Source organism: Balaenoptera physalus (assembly GCF_965194825.1).
Source record: "Balaenoptera physalus genome assembly, chromosome: 4".
Classification (NCBI taxonomy): Eukaryota; Metazoa; Chordata; class Mammalia; order Artiodactyla; family Balaenopteridae; genus Balaenoptera; species Balaenoptera physalus.
The window spans coordinates 52,316,615-52,334,953 of record NC_138891.1 but is presented as its reverse complement, the minus strand read 5'-3'; the positions used below and the strand labels follow the sequence as shown (position 1 = coordinate 52,334,953).

Below are 18,339 nucleotides of genomic sequence, written 5' to 3'. Positions count from 1 at the left end.
AGGCTGGGCAACTACGAGGCTTGCAGACCTGTGGGGTGCAGCCCAATAACTACCTAGTCAGAATAAATAAGACGTAAACTAAGAACATGAAGACTGTTCAATTAGAAAATGATGGAAAGACACATACTTATAAAACCTGGTGACCTAGATAGCCCTCTAGCCTAGATAGTGAATGAATGGGACAGTTCATAGAAACATGGACTCACTTCTGATGAGCTGATGACCTTGTTGACAGTGGCCATTTCAAAGCGATTTTATTTTTTTAAATGGAGATCTCAGCCTTTTTTAAAAATTAATTAATTTATTTATTTATTTATGTTTGGCTGCATTGGGTCTTTGTTGCTGGGCGCAGGCTTTCTCTAGTTGTGGTGAGCAGGGGCTTCTCTTCCTTGCGGTGCGTGGGCTTCTCATTGCGGTGGCTTCTCTTGTTGCGGAGCACGGGCTCTAGGCACGCGGGCTCAGTAGTTGTGGCTTGCGGGCTCCAGAGCACAGGTTCAGTAGTTGTGGCGCACGGGCTCAGTTGCTCCACAGCATGTGGGATCTTCCCGGATCAGGGATCGAACCCGTGTCCCCTGCATTGGCAGGTGGATTCTTAACCACTGCGCCACCAGGCAGGTCCCCAAGATCTTATTTTGATTAATGGATTGTAGCTATTGTGATTGCAACACTTAGATTTTTTTCACCTTTCTAATCAAATAGAAGCTGTATTCATTTCCTAGGGCTGCCACAATGAAGCAGCACAAATAAGAAATGTGTTGTCTTGCAGTTCTGGAGGCTAGCAGTCAAAAACCAAGGAGTCGGCAGGGCCTTGCACCCCCTGAAGCCTGTAGTTGGACCCTCCTTGCCTCTTGCTAGCTTCTAGTGGTTTGGGATTCCTAGGCTTGCAGTTGTGTAACCCTCATATGTTTTGTTTTCCCTGTTTGTCTTAAGTTTCAGTTTCATTTTGATTCTTTTTTCCAGTAAGCAAAACTCAGACTCCACGCCCCACCCACTTCTCGTCTCACGCCAACCATAAGCTGCTGCCTCGTTCACTCTGGCAGTCAGACTCTGACAGGACCATGGCCCTGATGCAGGCTCCAGGGGGCCCCAGCCCTGGGCAGACCTGCGCACTGATCCTCATCTTCACTGTGCTCCTGCAGGCCCTCTGTGTGGCCGTGACTTACGTGTACTTCACCAACGAGCTGAAGCAGGTCAGTACAATGCACACGCTCTCTGACAGAGGCTCTTGGCAACCCTCCGGTTAACTGCCTTTATTGGCTCCTCTGGGAAGACTTTACAGAGGAAGAGAATCCTCTCTTTCTCTGCCTGGGGACCCTAACTGCGAATGCATATCGTTACTGAGGACTTTGCAAAAGTGAATTGAAGGGACGATGTGCACAAAGTGCAGTTACAGAACTGGCTCCACCAGTTACTAGCAGATGCGGGCAACAAAACTCCTGAGGTAGTTTTGTCTTCAACAGAATGTTATAATATTAACAGCTGCCGTTCATTGAGTGCTTTCTGCTTAATGCTTTATAGTTCTTGGCTCAAATTCTTGGGAGTGAGAGGAGCTGCATCAGGGCAGGACTGTGTCTGCTTTTGCTTTCTGTGACACCTCTAGGCGCTGGCACAGAGCTCCCACCTAGTAGGTGTTCATTAAACACTTGTTGAAAGAATAACCAACCTTCACCACTGTACTGCCAGGACACAGGGAGTAGGGCAGAGTTGAGACTTAACCCAAAGCCAGGCTCTAAACCACTTGTAATAATGCTCTTTTGTGTTCCAAATGTGGCTAATTCCAGTGGATTTTGAATGCAAAATTACTGAAAATAAGCCAACCCCAGCTTTTGGCTTTCTGTGTATATATTTTTTTTAATTTAATTTTTTTTATTGGAGCATAGTTGATTTACAATGTTGTGTTCGTTTCTGCTGTATGGCAAAGTGAGTCAGTTACACATAGACATATATCCACTCTTTTTTTTTTTAGGGTTCACAAATCTTTCTTTAATGACTCTTTAAAAGATAGCAAAACTGGTTCTACTCAAATAGAATGATATCCACTCTTTAAATTTTTCTTAATTTTTATTTTTTTTAAAGATTTTTTTGATATGGACCATTTTTAAAGTCTTTATTGAACTCGTTACAATATTGCTTCTGTTTTATGTTTTGGTTTTTTGGCCACAAGACATGTGGGATCTTAGCTCCCTGACCAGGGATTGAACCCTCACCCCCTGCATTGGAAGGCAAAGTCTTAATCAGTGGACCGCCAGGGAAGTCCCTATCCACTCTTTTTTAGATTTCTATTCCCATATAGGTCATTATAGAGTATAGAATAGAGTTCCCTGTGCTATTCAGCAGGTTCTTATTAGTTATCTATTTTATATACAGTAGTGTGTATATGTCAATCCCAGTCTCCCAATTTATCCCTCTCCCCCATTCCCCCCTGGCTTCTTTTCTACATCTGTGACTCAACTTCTGTTTTGTAAATAGGTTCATTTGTACCATTTCTTTAGATTGTACATATAAGCAATATCATATGATATTTGTCTTTCTCTGTCTGACGTACTTCACTCAGTAAGACAATCTCTAGGTCCATCCATGTCACTGCAAATGGCATTATTTTGTTAGTTTTTTATGGCTGAGTAATATTCCATTGTATACAGTACCACATCTTCTTTATCTGTTCCTCCATCGATGGACATTTAGGTTGCTTGCATGTCCTGGCTATTGTAAATAGTGCTGCAGTGAACATTGGGGTGCATGTATCCTTTCAAATTATGGTTTTCTCCAGATATATGCCCAGGAGTGGGATTGCTGGATCATATGGTAGCTCTATTTTCAATTTTTTAAGGAACCTCCATACTGTTCTCCATAGTGGCTATATCAATTTACATTCCCACCAACAGTACAGGAGTTTCTGTGTATATTTTGACTAATTGTATATTGTATAGTAGGGAACTTCGAGCTGGAAGGAGTTTTGGACACCCCTCATTGTATAGGTGAGACTAGAGACTGCCAGAGAAATGACTTATCCGAGCTCAGGCAGAAATTTGGAAGCAGAGCTGGACCCAGCTCTGCTCATAGGGAATGCTCCTCCCATCACAGCAGGGTGTCAGTAGGGTTAACCTATCTCCCCCTTGTGCTGAACAGCACCCTCCTGCATGGTGGCAATGCAACATCAAATCTGTCAGCTGGGCAGGAAATGCAAGGCTAAGGGTCTTGGACAAATATAAAATAGTGTTTATCTGTTAAGGAAATAAAAGCAGTTTGTATATCCTGTGGAGTATAAACTTGGCTCTCAACTGGTTGGGAATTTCCTTTGGAAATGAAGTGAAGAAAACAAGAGTCAACAAGTAACTATACAAATGATCACTACCATTCGATGGCCAGTAAAGTCAGCTTTGTTATAGGACAATTTCAAAGAGCCTGTATTTGTAAGAAAAAAAATCAACGTGATTATAATCATGCCTTTTAGTTCTATGTCTGCCCGAGAGACTGGAATGCTGCTGTGTTTCCCAGTTTGGAGCCAGCATGTCCTAAGTTTTGTTAACTTTGCAGTATAAATAGTGAGTCTGTGTCTCCATATACAAGAGGTTCCCTAAATTTGCTAACATTACAAGTTGGCCTCATTTTAAGACTGAATCAATTCGTTCTTTACTGATCTGAGTTATGCAATTGTCTGTGTATATGATCAAGTTTCTTTGAATTCTATAAAAATGGAAATTTCAAAGCTTAACATCTCCCCACTTGCACACATTTTTCCTGATTGCATGTTTATATGTGCACACTTCTGTATAGACATGCAGAAGAATATATTAATAGTATCAGAAAGAAGAGAATTAAGAGATATTGAGCAAAAACTGTTCCAGAAACTTTCAAAATACTGCCCTATTTAATCCTCATAACAATTCTATAAAGTAAATATAATTATCCTATTTTATAGATGAACACACTAAGACTCAGGGAAGTTAGGTAAAAGGTGAAGCCCAATTTTGAACCCAGGCATTAAATAGGGGCTCAGTAAATGGTAACCATTGTAATCAGCATTGAGAAGTCTCTTGGAGTTTGTCACCCTCTTCATCAGGAATTTATACAAGGGAAAATGAATCTGAATCTCTTTGGGTGACTGTGTAGAGTTTGGAAAAGCATATTCAACACAAGTATTAATTTCCTAAATCAGATCACAGGTTTCACTTTGGCAAGCAAAAATTTGCAGAAGATACAGTGGGCAAGGATTATAGGGAGCGTGGGTTGAGCCGGGCTGAGGGATGTTGGATTGGACCCTCACAATTAAGCCTGTAGACCTGCGAGCATGAACAATAAATATGGGCTTAGCCTCTAAAGTCTATGTCTCTGAGAAAGTTTTATGACAAGGGGACTACCTATTGCTGTGGCATTATAGACGGGGAAGACAAAGGAGAAGGAGACCCTTATCCGCTGATGTCCATAAATGATCCTTTATGCTCTTTGTGCTTTGCAGAAACTGATTGTCAGGGACTAATGTCTGGGCAGCAGAGAGGGTCAGTGCTGCCACCTTGAAGTCTCTGAGCCAGCCAGCTAGCAAAGGACTCCTCCCTGCTGACTTCAAGCCCTGCCAAGGACTGGTTGGCCCTGGCCCAGACAGTCACACTGTTTGTGATGGCAACAGCAGCAGTTGAGTGGAATCCACTTCTCAGAACCAAGGGCAATAACCACCTCTCTCCTTCTAAAGGTGTCCAGATAAAAATAGCACACTCGTCCCCCTGCCCCCAACACCCAGATGTGGTTACCAAGAGAACAGCCCCAGCCCGAGAAGTGCTGTAGGAAATTCAACCTCAAAGTGTGAAAGGATGTGAAAAGGAAAGGGGGAGAGTGACATCATATTAATCATCATTAATCATTCTTGGAATAACCATAGCACCACCTTGCCCATGTGTCAGTTACCTGTGTTGGCCCAGGTCCGTAGAGGAAACTACTAAATATGAAACATGTGGGGGTGGGATGCAGGGTGGCTGGGGGCTTTCTGTTGTTCAGAAGTCAATATGGGTTGGCCAAAAATTTCGTTCAGGGTTTGCCGTTGCAAACCCCAAATGAACTTTTTGGCCAACCCAATATAAGCATAAAAATATCTAGAAGGAGAAATAAGTTGAGATCTTTAGAGGGTAGAATTATGGGTGCTTCTTTTTAATTTTTCTATATTTTATCAATTTTCTACAGCTAATGTTGTAAAAATATCTATGCTAGCCATATGATTTTCATACAGATCTAAAGAGCATGGCATTTTTGTATAGTCTTAAGAGAAAACAACCACATGCAAAATTGCCCACACCCAGTCTGATCTCAACCCTGTAAAAAAAGAGATCATCCAAAGGTTAACTAGAAGGTGGAATGAGGGTGGATCAGAGGGTTTTATTTGTTTTACTTTTAGAAAAGTATTCTATAATTTTCTATATTTTCCAGGCTGCCTGTGTATCCTCAGCATCTTTAGGCTTCGTTCAATCTGGGTTAACAGTGGAGTCTCACTAGCTTGTCCGACTCCCTCCCACATCTACTTAGGACCTTAGTTTTCAAGGTTCTCCCTCCCCACCTCCTGAAAGTGTTTCTGGAAAATCTCCAGAGTGTCTCCAGAGGCCAGCAGTTGGTCCTGACCTGGGCTGGCCCCTGCTCTCTTCAACTCTCTCAAACTCCACTTGACTTCACAGGGGCTGTCAGCTACCCTGACTGCCTGATCCCAGCACCTCTCAACTCTGCCCTGTCCTGCCCCTAGCCTCAGCCTCCCGGGCACTCAGCCCTTTCATGCTGAGACAGCTTCCAACTGCTGTGAAGTAAGATGACAAGTTGCTCCCTCCCTTCTGTGTCATGCACATTGTTTTGTCCCAACAGGTTACGGAAATTAGTTAAGCCTGTTTATTCAGTTTCATCAAGTCAACGCCTGGCCAAGGCATACTCAGTCCTGCTGGGCTGGGACCATGGCTAATAAAACTGTTCTTCCTGGAACTACCCTTAGGCCTTGTTGGTGAGTCCAGCTCTTCTTCCTTGATCCTCCCCTCAGTTTGCTAGACATGCTCTTCTATTTCTAAATTGAGTTCCTTCCTTGGAAAGGCTTTTTAAGCTCACATAAATTGCAGATGAAAATTAATGTCTACAGTAGAAGAACATGGAGGTGGGTAGGATCAAAGGAATGGTGTCTAATTTCATCGCCAGTCATAACTCAGGTGGTCCCAGCTGTCACCCCCACTACATCTACTAGGCGAATGTTTTACTCTTGGCATTTTAAAAAGGAAGAAAGAAAATAAACATTTACTTAAAAGTAAATGAATGTTCTATGCCAGAGTGTGGGGAAGGAATTAATTAACTCAGGTTTGTCATTTTTATGCTTGAGAGACCTGATCAAAAGTCCAAGGAGCACATGGCCGACAGTACAGACCTGCATGATTCTGGCTGAAAGCTCTCGTAAATATTTAGGTTATTTTGATTTGGAATGAGATCATCTTTCTATAGGAGGGAGCAGATCATCGTTAAGTTTGATCTTTCCTTCAAGCTTTGAAGTCCCCTAAGTTCAACTAACAGATAAAAATGGCTATTTTCCCATTTATTTCCCCAGAGAAAGGCAATTCAATGGATTTGTACAGAGAAATAACATCTCCTGAATCCCAGTTGTTTAAAATGAAAACAGGAAAAAGAAAAAAAAATCTGACCTTGCATGAACATCCTGTTTTTCTTCGTAAGATTAATCAGTTGTCATTCTGGAGTGCTCTGGATGGTTTGGGGTGTGTGTGTGTGTGTGTGTGTGTGTGTGTGTGTGTGTGTGTGTGTGTGTGTGTAACATCAAGCACAGACTTTGTTGGCAATGATCTAGCCATTGTAAATGTTTACCCTCAATCAGAAGAAGGGAGCAAACCTTCAAATGGTGTTTCGAGTCTCTGCAGGTAAATCCCTAGCTGGTGTGGACATTCAAACGTCTAGTGGCAATGTGGTCTGGATTCTGCCATCCAGAGGAGTAGAAATCCAACAATAACTAGAATCTACTAAGACAATCAAAGCTCAGATCAAGAAACAGAATATTATCTGCACCCTAAAGGCTTTGGCTAATTTTTTATTTAGGATCCTGGAATGTAAACAAACTCCACTGCCTACTTTGTACCTGGTGGCTTTCTAGCTGTAGGATGGGAATCACTCTATGTCAGAGCTGGAAGGAACCTCAAAGATCACCACAGTGACCCAGCTCAAAATGCGGATGAAGAAGAGATGTCGAAGAGTAGAAGCAATTTGTTGAGGGACATAGGACTGCTCAAGGGCAGGGGCAGCAAAGGGCACTGTGACCCTGGATGCCTGGCCCACACCTGTTTCCTTTCCACCACATCCAACTGCTTACCTTTATTCAAAGGATGAAGGACGGCATGCTTACTTTTACTTCAGGCAATGAGCTTTTCCAAGGTGCTAAGACTTCTCTGAACCCGTCACCAGCTTCTGTTGTTCTAACTTGTAAATGAACAAAAAGAAAAAGCACTTGTGCATAATATTGTGTTACATTCATCTCAACCCAGATGCAGGACAAGTACTCCAAAAGTGGCATAGCCTGCTTCTTAAAGGACGATGACAGTTCTTGGGATGCCAGTGATGACGAGAGTATGATCAACCCCTGCTGGCATGTAAAGTGGCAACTCCGTCAGTTTGTTAGAAAGGTAAGTGAACCACGGGGTCCCTTTACCAGCAGGCATAGAAGGTCAGAGGAGAAGGAATATTTTAGATCAAGTCTAGAGTCCTTATTTCGTAAGGGAGGAAACAGAGTGTTTAAGAGATTGTCCCCAAATTCACTGAACTAGGAAAAGATGGGACAGCACAAACAGTGGATCCTGATCGACTCCTGGTCTAGAGTTTATTCCTCTCCTCCAGAGAGCTCCTACATCTAGTCTAAACTTTTTAATCTCACCTTGTGGAAACTGAGGCACGGACAGAGCCATGTGTTCAAGGTCACACAACAATAAAGGATGTGTGTGATTTCTTTTTTTATTCAGAAGACAAAAGAAACCAAATAATGGTGTTTTATATTCTTCCCACATTGTTGTTCTCTGTTGTTTTTTTCTTTGGTTTTTGTTTTCTTTTTCTTACAAACCCTTGTGTCGCCACATTGTCGTTCTCTGGAATTAAGTCTTTATTTATTTTTGTATGCATATAGAGATGAAGAAAGAGGAAAGGAAGAGGGAAGAAAGAGATACTTTGAGAAATTGAAGGTGATGACATCTCAATTTATAGTTAATAAATGACACGTTACAAAATATTATTTTCTGTTTGTGAAAGTTGCTTAAATAGGATCTCCAGCAGAAACTTTATGTTAGCTAACAGTTTATTTCACTAAATATGATTACTTAATTATACTTTCAGTGACAGGCCATGTCAAATATAGTTTCTTCTCTCAGGCTGCTTCCTTATTTGTAAGATGGCATTAATAACATTTACCTTCTGCGTATCCGGAAAGGCCAGCTGTGAACACAAACATGAAAATTGTAAACTTCATTGTTTAAAAAAATTACTGGGGACATTCCCAGGGTAGGAGGAGGATGTGTTTTAAAGAAATGATTGTAAGTCTATTGTCTGGTACTCAGTGTGTCCTTCCATAGAAACAGTGTTATGTCAGTGGTTAGGCTCTGATTTATAACCCTAAGCAGTCCTCGCAGTAAAGCCCAGCATCACCTGTGATGCTATTTCTATGAGAAATGAAATCAGACTTCCACCTGGTTGTCCTAGAAACATATCTGCTCCACGGCTGCCCTGGAATCGTGGGCAGGGCACCTGCCGCGCACAAGCTGTCCTGGAGCAGCTGGGACTCCATTGCCCCAAGTGAAAAACACCAGGAAAGACCCAGGGTTGGGGAAGTGTCCTGAGGAACCTGAGGAATGGGACCCCACGGTTCCTAGGATTAGAGGGAGGGTGGCAAACCCACTGGTGGCAGAGGAGAGAAACTCAGAACTAGAGTAGAAATCTGGAGACCGAGGAGGGGGCTGGATGCTGGGCCTGGGAGTGGGGAGATGAGAGAAGCCGTATGGGTGGGTTTTACAGGTCTCTTTCCTGCTCTTCCCCCCTCCCTCCCATTCTCACATCCTGCCACTGACTAGAGAAGAGAGGGCACACAGCGGTGGATGAGAGTGTAGGAGGGGAAAAGAGTTCCCCATTTTTCCAGGCACCGTGAAGTGAACAGACAATTTCCCATAAATATCCTATGCCCATTATGTATATTATCTCCCTTAATCCTCAAACAGCTCTGTGAGGAAGGAATCATTATTATCTTCTTTTTAAAAAGAAAATAGATGAAGAAATTAAAGTAGTTCATATCAGTTAAGTAACTTGAGTAAAGTTTCCCAGGGCTGCTAATGAACAGATTTGAATCCAGGCCATCTGATTGTACTATAATCTTTTTTTTTTTTCTTGGTGACACCGTGTTAAGGACCACACTGTAGGACTTACCCTTTTCCCTTTCCTCCTCCTCCTTTTTCCTTCCTTCCTTCCTTTCTGGCCCAGAATGAGAGTGAGAGAGCTAATGTGCTGAGCCCACCCCTTGCTTCCCTTCCCACACACCAGTGCCCATTGCCCTACAGGCAGCCCCCCATTATCCGGGGTCAGAGCTTTTGACAGAGGAAAAAGAAGAGGGCTTCTGATTTGGAGCGGGAGTACAGAGGAAGGGAGTTTCTGACAGTTGTGTAATTAACAACAGTGCTGGGAAAGGTGGGCAAGGATGGGCAAAGCCCCCAGGGGTGACAGAACTGAGTGGAGAGGCGTTTAAAGCCATGGGTGAGTCACGTCAGGGTCGGCTCATTTAACAGAAAGGCTAGATTTCGTTCTTTTTTTCTTTTTTAATTTTACTTATTTATTTATTTATGGCTGTGTTGGGTCTTCGTTTCTTTGCGAGGACTTTCTCTCTAGTTGTGGCAAGTGGGGGCCACTCTTCATCGCGCTGCACGGGCCTCTTCACTATCGCGGCCTCTCTTGTTGCGGAGCACAGGCTCCAGACGCGCAGGCTCAGTAGTTGTGGCTCACGGGCCCAGTTGCTCCGCGGCATGTGGGATCTTCCCAGACCAGGGCTCGAACCCGTGTCCCCTGCATTAGCAGGCAGATTCTCAACCACTGCACCACCAGGGAAGCCCTAGATTTCGTTCTTTATTACTGGTTTTCCCCACTGGTTAGCACAAAGAAAGTGATATGAAGTGTTTAGTAAGATATGGGAATTTGGTAAAATATCTTTATGTTGAGAATGTCTCAGCCACATTCTCAGAAATGAGAGAGTGACATGGTGCTACCAGGTCACTGCTGGATGGGCTGCGCGTGTCTGTGGGCACCGTGAGACAGAGGGAGTGTGCCTTACACCTTGAGTCTTGGGTATGTCCGATAATTTAAAGCCTCTGGACTCTGACACAGTGCCTTTATACACGCATGCATGCAGCTACACACACAATGCACTGTACACACACATACATGCAGACACACACAGACAATGCACTTATACACTTGCATGCATGCAGACACACACAGACAATGCACTATACACACGCATACATGCAGACACACACAGACAATGCACTTATACACACGCATGCATCAGACACACACACTCAGAAAGTGCGGTGACATGGCCACCGCATCCGTCAGCCACAGGGAGACCTGGGGAACATTAGGCTGACCTAACTTGGAGAAGGATGACTCCTTGCTCCTGTCTGCTCCAGGTGTGGCCTTTCAAAGACTTCATCCAGAAACACAAGTCTCCCAGAGAGAGGACCATCCTTCCATCAACAGTAGGGACAGCTGCCTCCATATTCATCCCAGCTCCCACCCTGCCCCACACACTCTACGCTTGGACAACTTAAAGCTGCCTAGGTTGATATCTCAGGTGGAAATTTTCTGTTAGACATCAGCAAGAAGAGCCACAGACATTCTATAGTCAGTCTAAATGTTTAGGGAAATTAACAAGCTTTATTCAATACTATTTGCAGATCATTTTGAGAACCTATGAGGAAACCATTCCTTCAATTCCAGGTAGTATTCTTTTTGTTGTTATTTTAATTTTCTACTCTCAACCTTGTGATAGGGTGAATAGTTCTCCATCCTCTTTCTCTCTGCTCCCATCCACACATCCCACCTCTGACCACTGCTCAGTGTCTCAAGCTGCTTGATTCTATTTCCCTCTTTGCATTGGCAGCTAGAAAGCTCAGAAGCAAATCTGTGACCCATCTATGGTCTGAACTTCGTTTCATCTGAATTTTATTCTTCCAACGTGGATTTTCCTTTCACCTCAACTTCTTCGATTCTTTATTTTTACCTTCTAATGTGGGTAACTTTCTGGAGCATAGCTGGAAAAAAAGGGCTCCGAAGTTACCCATCTTCTCTGCTTCTGACCACCCCTAGGCTCCAAGCCTTTCTTTATGCAAAGCCTCCTGCTCCATCATCTCTTTCCCAACAATCCGTCTACCCACCCGAAATCCTCATCCTGCAGTCCCCACACCTTGGCTCTCTCCGCTGATGGTCACCAGCCTGCTCTTGACCCACAACCGCCTTCATTGTTATTGCCCAGGCCGGCTTCTCTAGTCCTCCAACTGGCTTCTTCCATTTCTGGATTTTCACGTAACCACATCCTTCTCACCCTCCATCCTCATCACCTACTCATCACCTCTCAGAGAGAACTTCCCTGACCAACTTTCTAAGTAAGTTCACCCACATCCTATTTTTTCTATCACACTTATCTTGTTCATTTCCTTTGATTGATATATATATAAATCAAAGGAAAATATATAAATATTCTCTGTGTTCTGTCTGATTCCCTACTAGATTAAAGATCCACAAAGACAGAAAACATGCGTCTTTCTCGTACCTCTCTATTCCTAGACTTAACTGTACACCTCAAGCCTAGTAGATTCTCTCTTATCCCCCCGGTCCTTACCTGCACCACCTTCGGTGTGTGTGTTCATGTGCATGTGTGTGTGTGTATTTTGACTGAGATGAAATTCACATAACATACAACTAACCATTTTGAAGCGCACAATTTGGTGGCCGTTAGTACATTCACATTGTTGTGCCACCACCCCTCTCTACACAGAAAGTTCTTAATACATATTTTTTAAATCAATACATAAGTAAATACAACTGATGGATTAAATTTACCGCTGCTTTGCATTTGGCTCACCATAGCCCCATTTTCCCCTGTTAATAATCATACCAGCCTGCATACGTGTACCAGAGACTTACAGTCCTGGGGTACACCAGCCTGGCAGAGAAGAATCAGTTTTTTAATAGATATTTTATTAATGATGTCTTCCCAATTTTCAGCTATCCTTTTCCATTACAATAAGCTTCCTCACCACTTGACAATCCCCACCATCCTTTATTAAATGGGCTTTATTAAATACGAAGGCAAGACCTGGTCCTAGGGTCTAAGCATTCTTTCTGGTCATTTCCCCGAAGGCAAAAGCAGTAGTAGGAATGTTGAACACTACTTCTCTTCTAATGAGGAACACCAGATCCATGGTCTACCATAGATGCATGTACTATTTTCACTGTTGGAAGAAAAATATTCTTTTTTATTCATCCCAGTGGGGCATAGAAATCATATACTCCTCAGTATACCAAGATGTATCCATGACACCCAAATATACATATTCACAGACTTCTTTTCCAGGGGCTGTTTGCTATAGCCAGTAGGAAATGTCCTCTCTTCAGAATTTGCTTTTAAAGCTAGGCTTTCCCATATCCTTGCAATGACCTCAAATGCAAGATATTTGTAACTGGATTCCATTACTGAATATTTTAAAATAAAGTGTTACGGTCTAGGGGCAGTCAAGGCATTATGAATTATTTATCAGTGGTGGTTAAAAGTAAATGGACACATCAACCTTGAAAACTGAGCATTCTGAGACTAACATGTAATTGACTGTACTTCCCCGTGCTGTGTTTGGTCTTCAGTATCGTGCACACACCCACCTATCCTGAATAAGTAACAACACCAAATAGATGGAGAGACTCGTTAGCATTCCTTCCTCACCTATGAAATTTTATCACCTCCTTTCAGTTTCTTCTACTACTAGCCTAGATTAAAGCTTCCTGTTCTCAGACCTGATCAATTACAGCCATCTGCTAACTCGCCAATCTCCAGCCCTCTCACCTTCTACCCATCAAACCTCACTATGAGGTAGTTTAGCCTAAAGCACAACACATATCTTTTTGCTTCCCTGATCAAAACCTTCCAGAGTCTTCCCATGTCTGTAAAACTTCAAATCTCTTAGTCTAACATTCAAATCCTCTATAGTTTAAATCCTCATTCAAGCCTGAAACTGAACTCCTCTGACGCCTGTGTCCCAGGAATGCTTTGTGCATCCTGCCTTGGGGACACTATTCTAGATCTCTGGGAATGCCCTTTTCCCATTGCTGTGGGTCCCAAGCCTCCCCAGCCCCACTCATTTCAGAGAACTGTCCTGCCCCTCAAATGCTTTCTTGCATTCATTTGTTTATAGTTCTTTCTCCAACTTCCTAGAAGAGTGTCAGGCATAGATGTGATGGGCACTTTGGTTTGCTGGAGTAAGTGAATGAAAGGGCCTTAGTCCAAACCCTCCCCTGACCTCAGCTCTCCAACAGATAGGAATCTTTCCCTCCCCTGAACAACCATCACCCTTCATTTCTATTTCTTATAGGTTAATTTTCACTTTCTAATTTGTGTCTTCCCTAAAAACTGTAAGTCCCTTGAGGGCTCAGTCAGTGTAATCAGTGATTCATCTCTGAAGTCCCTGTGGAGCACTGCCTTGTCCCTGGACGTATTTGCTTGATGAAAATGTATAATTTATCTCAACAACCAGCGTAAACATCCTGGGAAGTTTGAGCTGATTTTTTAAAAGAGTAGTTTGTTGAATTTGTAGTCTTTCCATCTGCTCCAAAGTACTTCGGATGGTGGTCAATAAATGTTATTTATTATGATCTAGTGAATCAGTGATTTTTATGCTCATATACTGGTTATCATGACCATTATGTCATTTCATATTCCCTTTGGGAGGTGAGGGAAATGACTGTTGGATACCAGTTTGTAGCAGCTCTGGACAGTTGTTTTCACTGCTACTCCTTTAGAGTAGGTAGTATCTAGCAGGGAGGAAAAAATAATTGAGATGATAAAAATTGGTATCACTCTGTTTCTATATATAACTCAAAGTGGAAATTTGCCAGTACCTGGTTATTAGTGCACTTTAAATGCCTCAGCAGGGATATTATAAGTCCACAGTTTTGTTGTTATTATTGTAGTTTAGGAAAAGGGTCAGAATCTTCACTTTGTTATATTCTAGTTGAACCTTACCCCTGAGATGTCGATAAATTTTAGCCCAAGTTATTGCTTATCTTTCCTATCTAAAGTACTTTTCAAATTCAACATAGGCTGAAGTAGACTGATTATAATACTAAAATGTAAATTGGTTTTATGAAAGCCCATATAATCAACTTTGGGAGCCCAGTGTGCCTACAATGCTTGATTGATAAGAGCTGTGAACAGCAATGTATCTGAGACATGTTTGACAAGTGCTGATGATTCTTTGTCATTTCTCTTTTAGAAAAGCAACAAAATATTCCTCACCTAGAAAGAGAAAAAGGTCCTCAGAGGGTAGCTGCTCACATAACTGGGACCAATCGGAGAAGCACATTCTCAGCTCTAAGTAAGAGAAACAATGAATATATGGTTTAAAAGAAAGGAATGGAAGAATTTGTTCCAAATAATTTATTCTTTTAACTTGTATCGGAAATGTTTATATGGCTATCTACAAAATGCTCAGTAGTAATCAAGTCTCAGATTGACTCTTTTCAGAAGCAAGATTACAAGATGAATAGCTTAGTTACTGCCCTGGCATAACTGGCTTCAAGAAAATTCTGAAGTGGAAGTGGGAGAACTTTGAGTTTCCCATGCCCCCATTTTTGCTTTTCTTCTTCTTTATTTTTTTAAAGTAATTTCTCTCTCTTTCATCAAATCTTTCTCCTCTTCAAAGGTTCTAAATCAGTCATCTACTTTCCCCATGAGTCACCAAGGCCTCCCAGTGGCATTTGTATTAGGTTGAACCATAAAAAGTTGGCCAATATTTGACCACTTTGCACTTACAGAAATGTCAGTTTCATATGGTTTAACCAAATAGGTTAAGCCTAATTATTAACTGTAGAACAGTTGTCCATATACTGCTGTGGTTAGTGCATGGGTCTTGCAATCTAAATACCCACATTGGAATCCCAGCTACTCCTTACCTAGTTCTTTGTTTTGAGCAAATTACTTAATACAATCAAGCTTCATTTTCTTCATATACAAAGTAGAGATAATCTTTAACTCATAAAAACAGTGAAGATTAATGCAAAATGCTGTTGCATTGCAAGTACTCAATAAGTAGTGCTTTTATTATTGTAAAAAGTTTTGTTCCAGTTTAAAGAAATTTCAGGCATCGGTTAATGAATGAAAAGGTTGTTGGGTTTTTTTGTTGGTTGGTTAGTTTTTGTTTGTTTTTTTCTGGACAGTTGCCTTCATGGTATTCCTGAACTCGTGTTTTGTAAATCGTTGACATGTTCTGCCTATGAGTGAGATCGTTATTTCACTATTCCTGTTTACTATTCATCAATTAATATGATAGTTGTTTTCAACTCTTGAAAAACTCAATTTTGCATCAATCATGGAGATGAGCCCAAAGTTTAAAAGAATATCATATCTTAGTAAGGCCCATCTTCATTCAAAGTCTTTGGGATTTAAAGATCCAAAGATCTGAAGATCTTTAAATCTGGGCTCTTTTTGCCAAACCTTGTACCCTGTCTTATTGGACTAGAAATGCCTTCTGCTTGGATGGTGCTTTTGACACTGGGTTAGAGAAAGACCAAGGAGGAATCCAAAAAGACCTAAAAGAATAGCAGGAATTTATGAGCTCTAAGCTTGAGGAAATAGATATGTTTCTTTTGGTTTCCTTCTACATTGTTGATCTGAGCTCACCAGCACAGGAAAGGAGGCAGGGGTTCTGGACAGAAATTCTTCGCAGGAGTAAAGACTGCCATCTTAGTGAACCATTCCCATGCTACTATTCAGAGCAGATGAGGTACAAAAAAGTAAGGGACTTCCAACAGATCACAGTGATAAGGGAGCCTCCAGATTTCTATATGACTAGAATTTAGAATCCTTGGAAGATTGAAGGAGCAAGAAGTTTTATAATAGATCAAAATTCTTTACAATCCCAACCAAAGCATTGGCTAGCCACAGCTATTGGGAAACTTCTTGTTTTGCTACAGGCTAACTTTATTTTTCTCTAAACTTCATCCCAGGCTCCAAGAATGAAAAAGCTTTGGGCCAGAAAATAAATTCCTGGGAGTCGTCAAGAAAAGGACATTCATTCTTGAATAATTTGCACTTGAGGAATGGAGAGCTGGTTATCCACCAAACAGGGTTTTATTACATCTATTCCCAAACATACTTTCGATTTCAGGAAACTGAGGCGGTTTTGGGAACAGTTTCAACAGAAGAGAACAGAAAGAAAAACAAACAAATGGTACAATATATTTACAAATGCACAGGCTATCCTGACCCCATACTGCTGATGAAAAGTGCTAGAAATAGTTGTTGGTCTAAAGATTCAGAATATGGACTCTATTCCATCTATCAAGGTGGAATATTTGAGCTTAAGGAAAATGATCGAATTTTTGTCTCTGTAACTAATGAGCAATTGATTGACATGGACCAAGAAGCCAGTTTTTTCGGGGCCTTTTTAATTGGCTAAATGATCTGCAAAGAAAAAACAGTGCCCCCAGAGAGACCTTTCACTTTTCAGAGTGATATACTGTGAAAAGACTGCAAAAGAGCTGACAAAATAAGGCAGCCTGAGCAGAGCAGCCTCAATCACAAGATTCTACAACACAAGCTTTTTTGGTATCTCTGAAAAGTGACCAACTTATTCCAAGAAAGAGAAACTGACAAAAGACCTTCTGGGACTCTACCTGATATCAGCTTGCTAGCAGAAATCTAGAAGGTTCTCAGTTTACAAACATTTGTTTAGCAATTAACATCTTCTGCCTTAACCATCTACTCTTGCGAAGATACCAGAACACTGAAAGGTCACGGTCAGGGTATGCAGTGTGCCAGGGGAGTTGGTGCAGTGTGGGGCCTTGTGGGAGTTGTCCTGTACCCTCGTACTCTTGGAAATAAGAAAATTCCATTCGAAACCGTATCATTTCACTAAACAAATTAAAGTTATGTTTAGTGAACAAGGAACTATTTTCGGTTGGCCAAAAAGTTCGTTCGGGTTTTTACGTAATCGTATGTAAACACTCGAACGAACTTTTTGGCCATCCCGATATTTCTGAATGGCATGTGCTTTTCACTCCCAAAAGTCAGGCTGACCGAAAGCACTGAAGATATTTTTGATAAAAGACTCTAAAATGAATGATAAGCTAATCAGAAATCGGGAATTTGGCCCCTTGTGAGCAGGAGAACTGGGAAAGTGGGAAAAAAAAAAAGAACTGTTTGATAACGTAACTTAGGGATGGGCAAGAATTAATTATGACTCTATATTTTTATACTAAAATTTTAAAATGTGTTTCTTTTTCAATAAAAATGACATGTTAAAATATGTAGTTTTTGTGTATCTCGTACTTCTGTTTTATAGTAGCAAGATTACTAATGACGGGGAAAAGGACTTCTAATCTCTTTTTCATGGTATCCTTTATCTGACATGTCTTACAGGAGAAAGAAAGAAACTGCTCACTTTTTATATAATGTGATTAAAATATATCAGTCCTTTCCTTTATAGTTAATGCTTTTGTTATAAGTTGAATTGTGTCCCCACAAAAGATATGTAGAGGTCCTCCTCCCCAGTACCACAGAATGTGACCTTATTTGGAAAGAAGTTTGTTGCAGATATAATTAGTAAAGATGAGGTCATAGTGGAATAGGCTGGGTCCTTAATATTGTATAATGTGACTGGTGTCCTCATTATTTAAAGAAGGAAATTTGGAAACAGAAACAGAGACCCACAGGGTGAACTCCATGTGGCAACAGAGGCAGAGATTGGAGTGAGGGAGTTGCAAGCAAGGCGCTCCAAGGATTGACGGCCCTCGTCAGAAGCTCAGGAGACAAGAAAAGATGCTACCCAGAGCCTCAGAAATCTACTGACACCTTGACTTTGGACTCCTGGCCTCAAGAACTGTGAGAGAATAAATTTCTGTTGTTGAAAGCCACCCAGTCTTTGGCACTTTGGCTCAGCAGCCCGAGGAAGCTAATACAGCTTTGTACACAATGTTCAAGAAATCTTTTTTTACCCATGTCTCACAGATATCACCATCTATATTTTTTTTCTGAAATCTTTAAATTTGGCCTTTCATAGTTTGATAGTGGGATTCAACTGT

The 18,339-nt window shown here is 41.6% G+C and overlaps 1 protein-coding gene across 1 annotated transcript; it reads left to right on the top strand.

Moving 5' to 3' along the window:
• Positions 1–1,006: 1,006 nt before the first annotated feature.
• TNFSF10 (TNF superfamily member 10) lies at positions 1,007–17,568 on the top strand. The gene is made up of 5 exons (XM_082459049.1): positions 1,007–1,190; positions 7,506–7,643; positions 10,944–10,986; positions 14,532–14,633; positions 16,264–17,568. Exons 1-5 carry the CDS (start codon positions 1,059–1,061, stop codon positions 16,713–16,715), a joined length of 867 nt encoding a protein of 288 aa, XP_082315175.1. The 5' UTR covers positions 1,007–1,058; the 3' UTR covers positions 16,716–17,568.
• Positions 17,569–18,339: the final 771 nt, after the last annotated feature.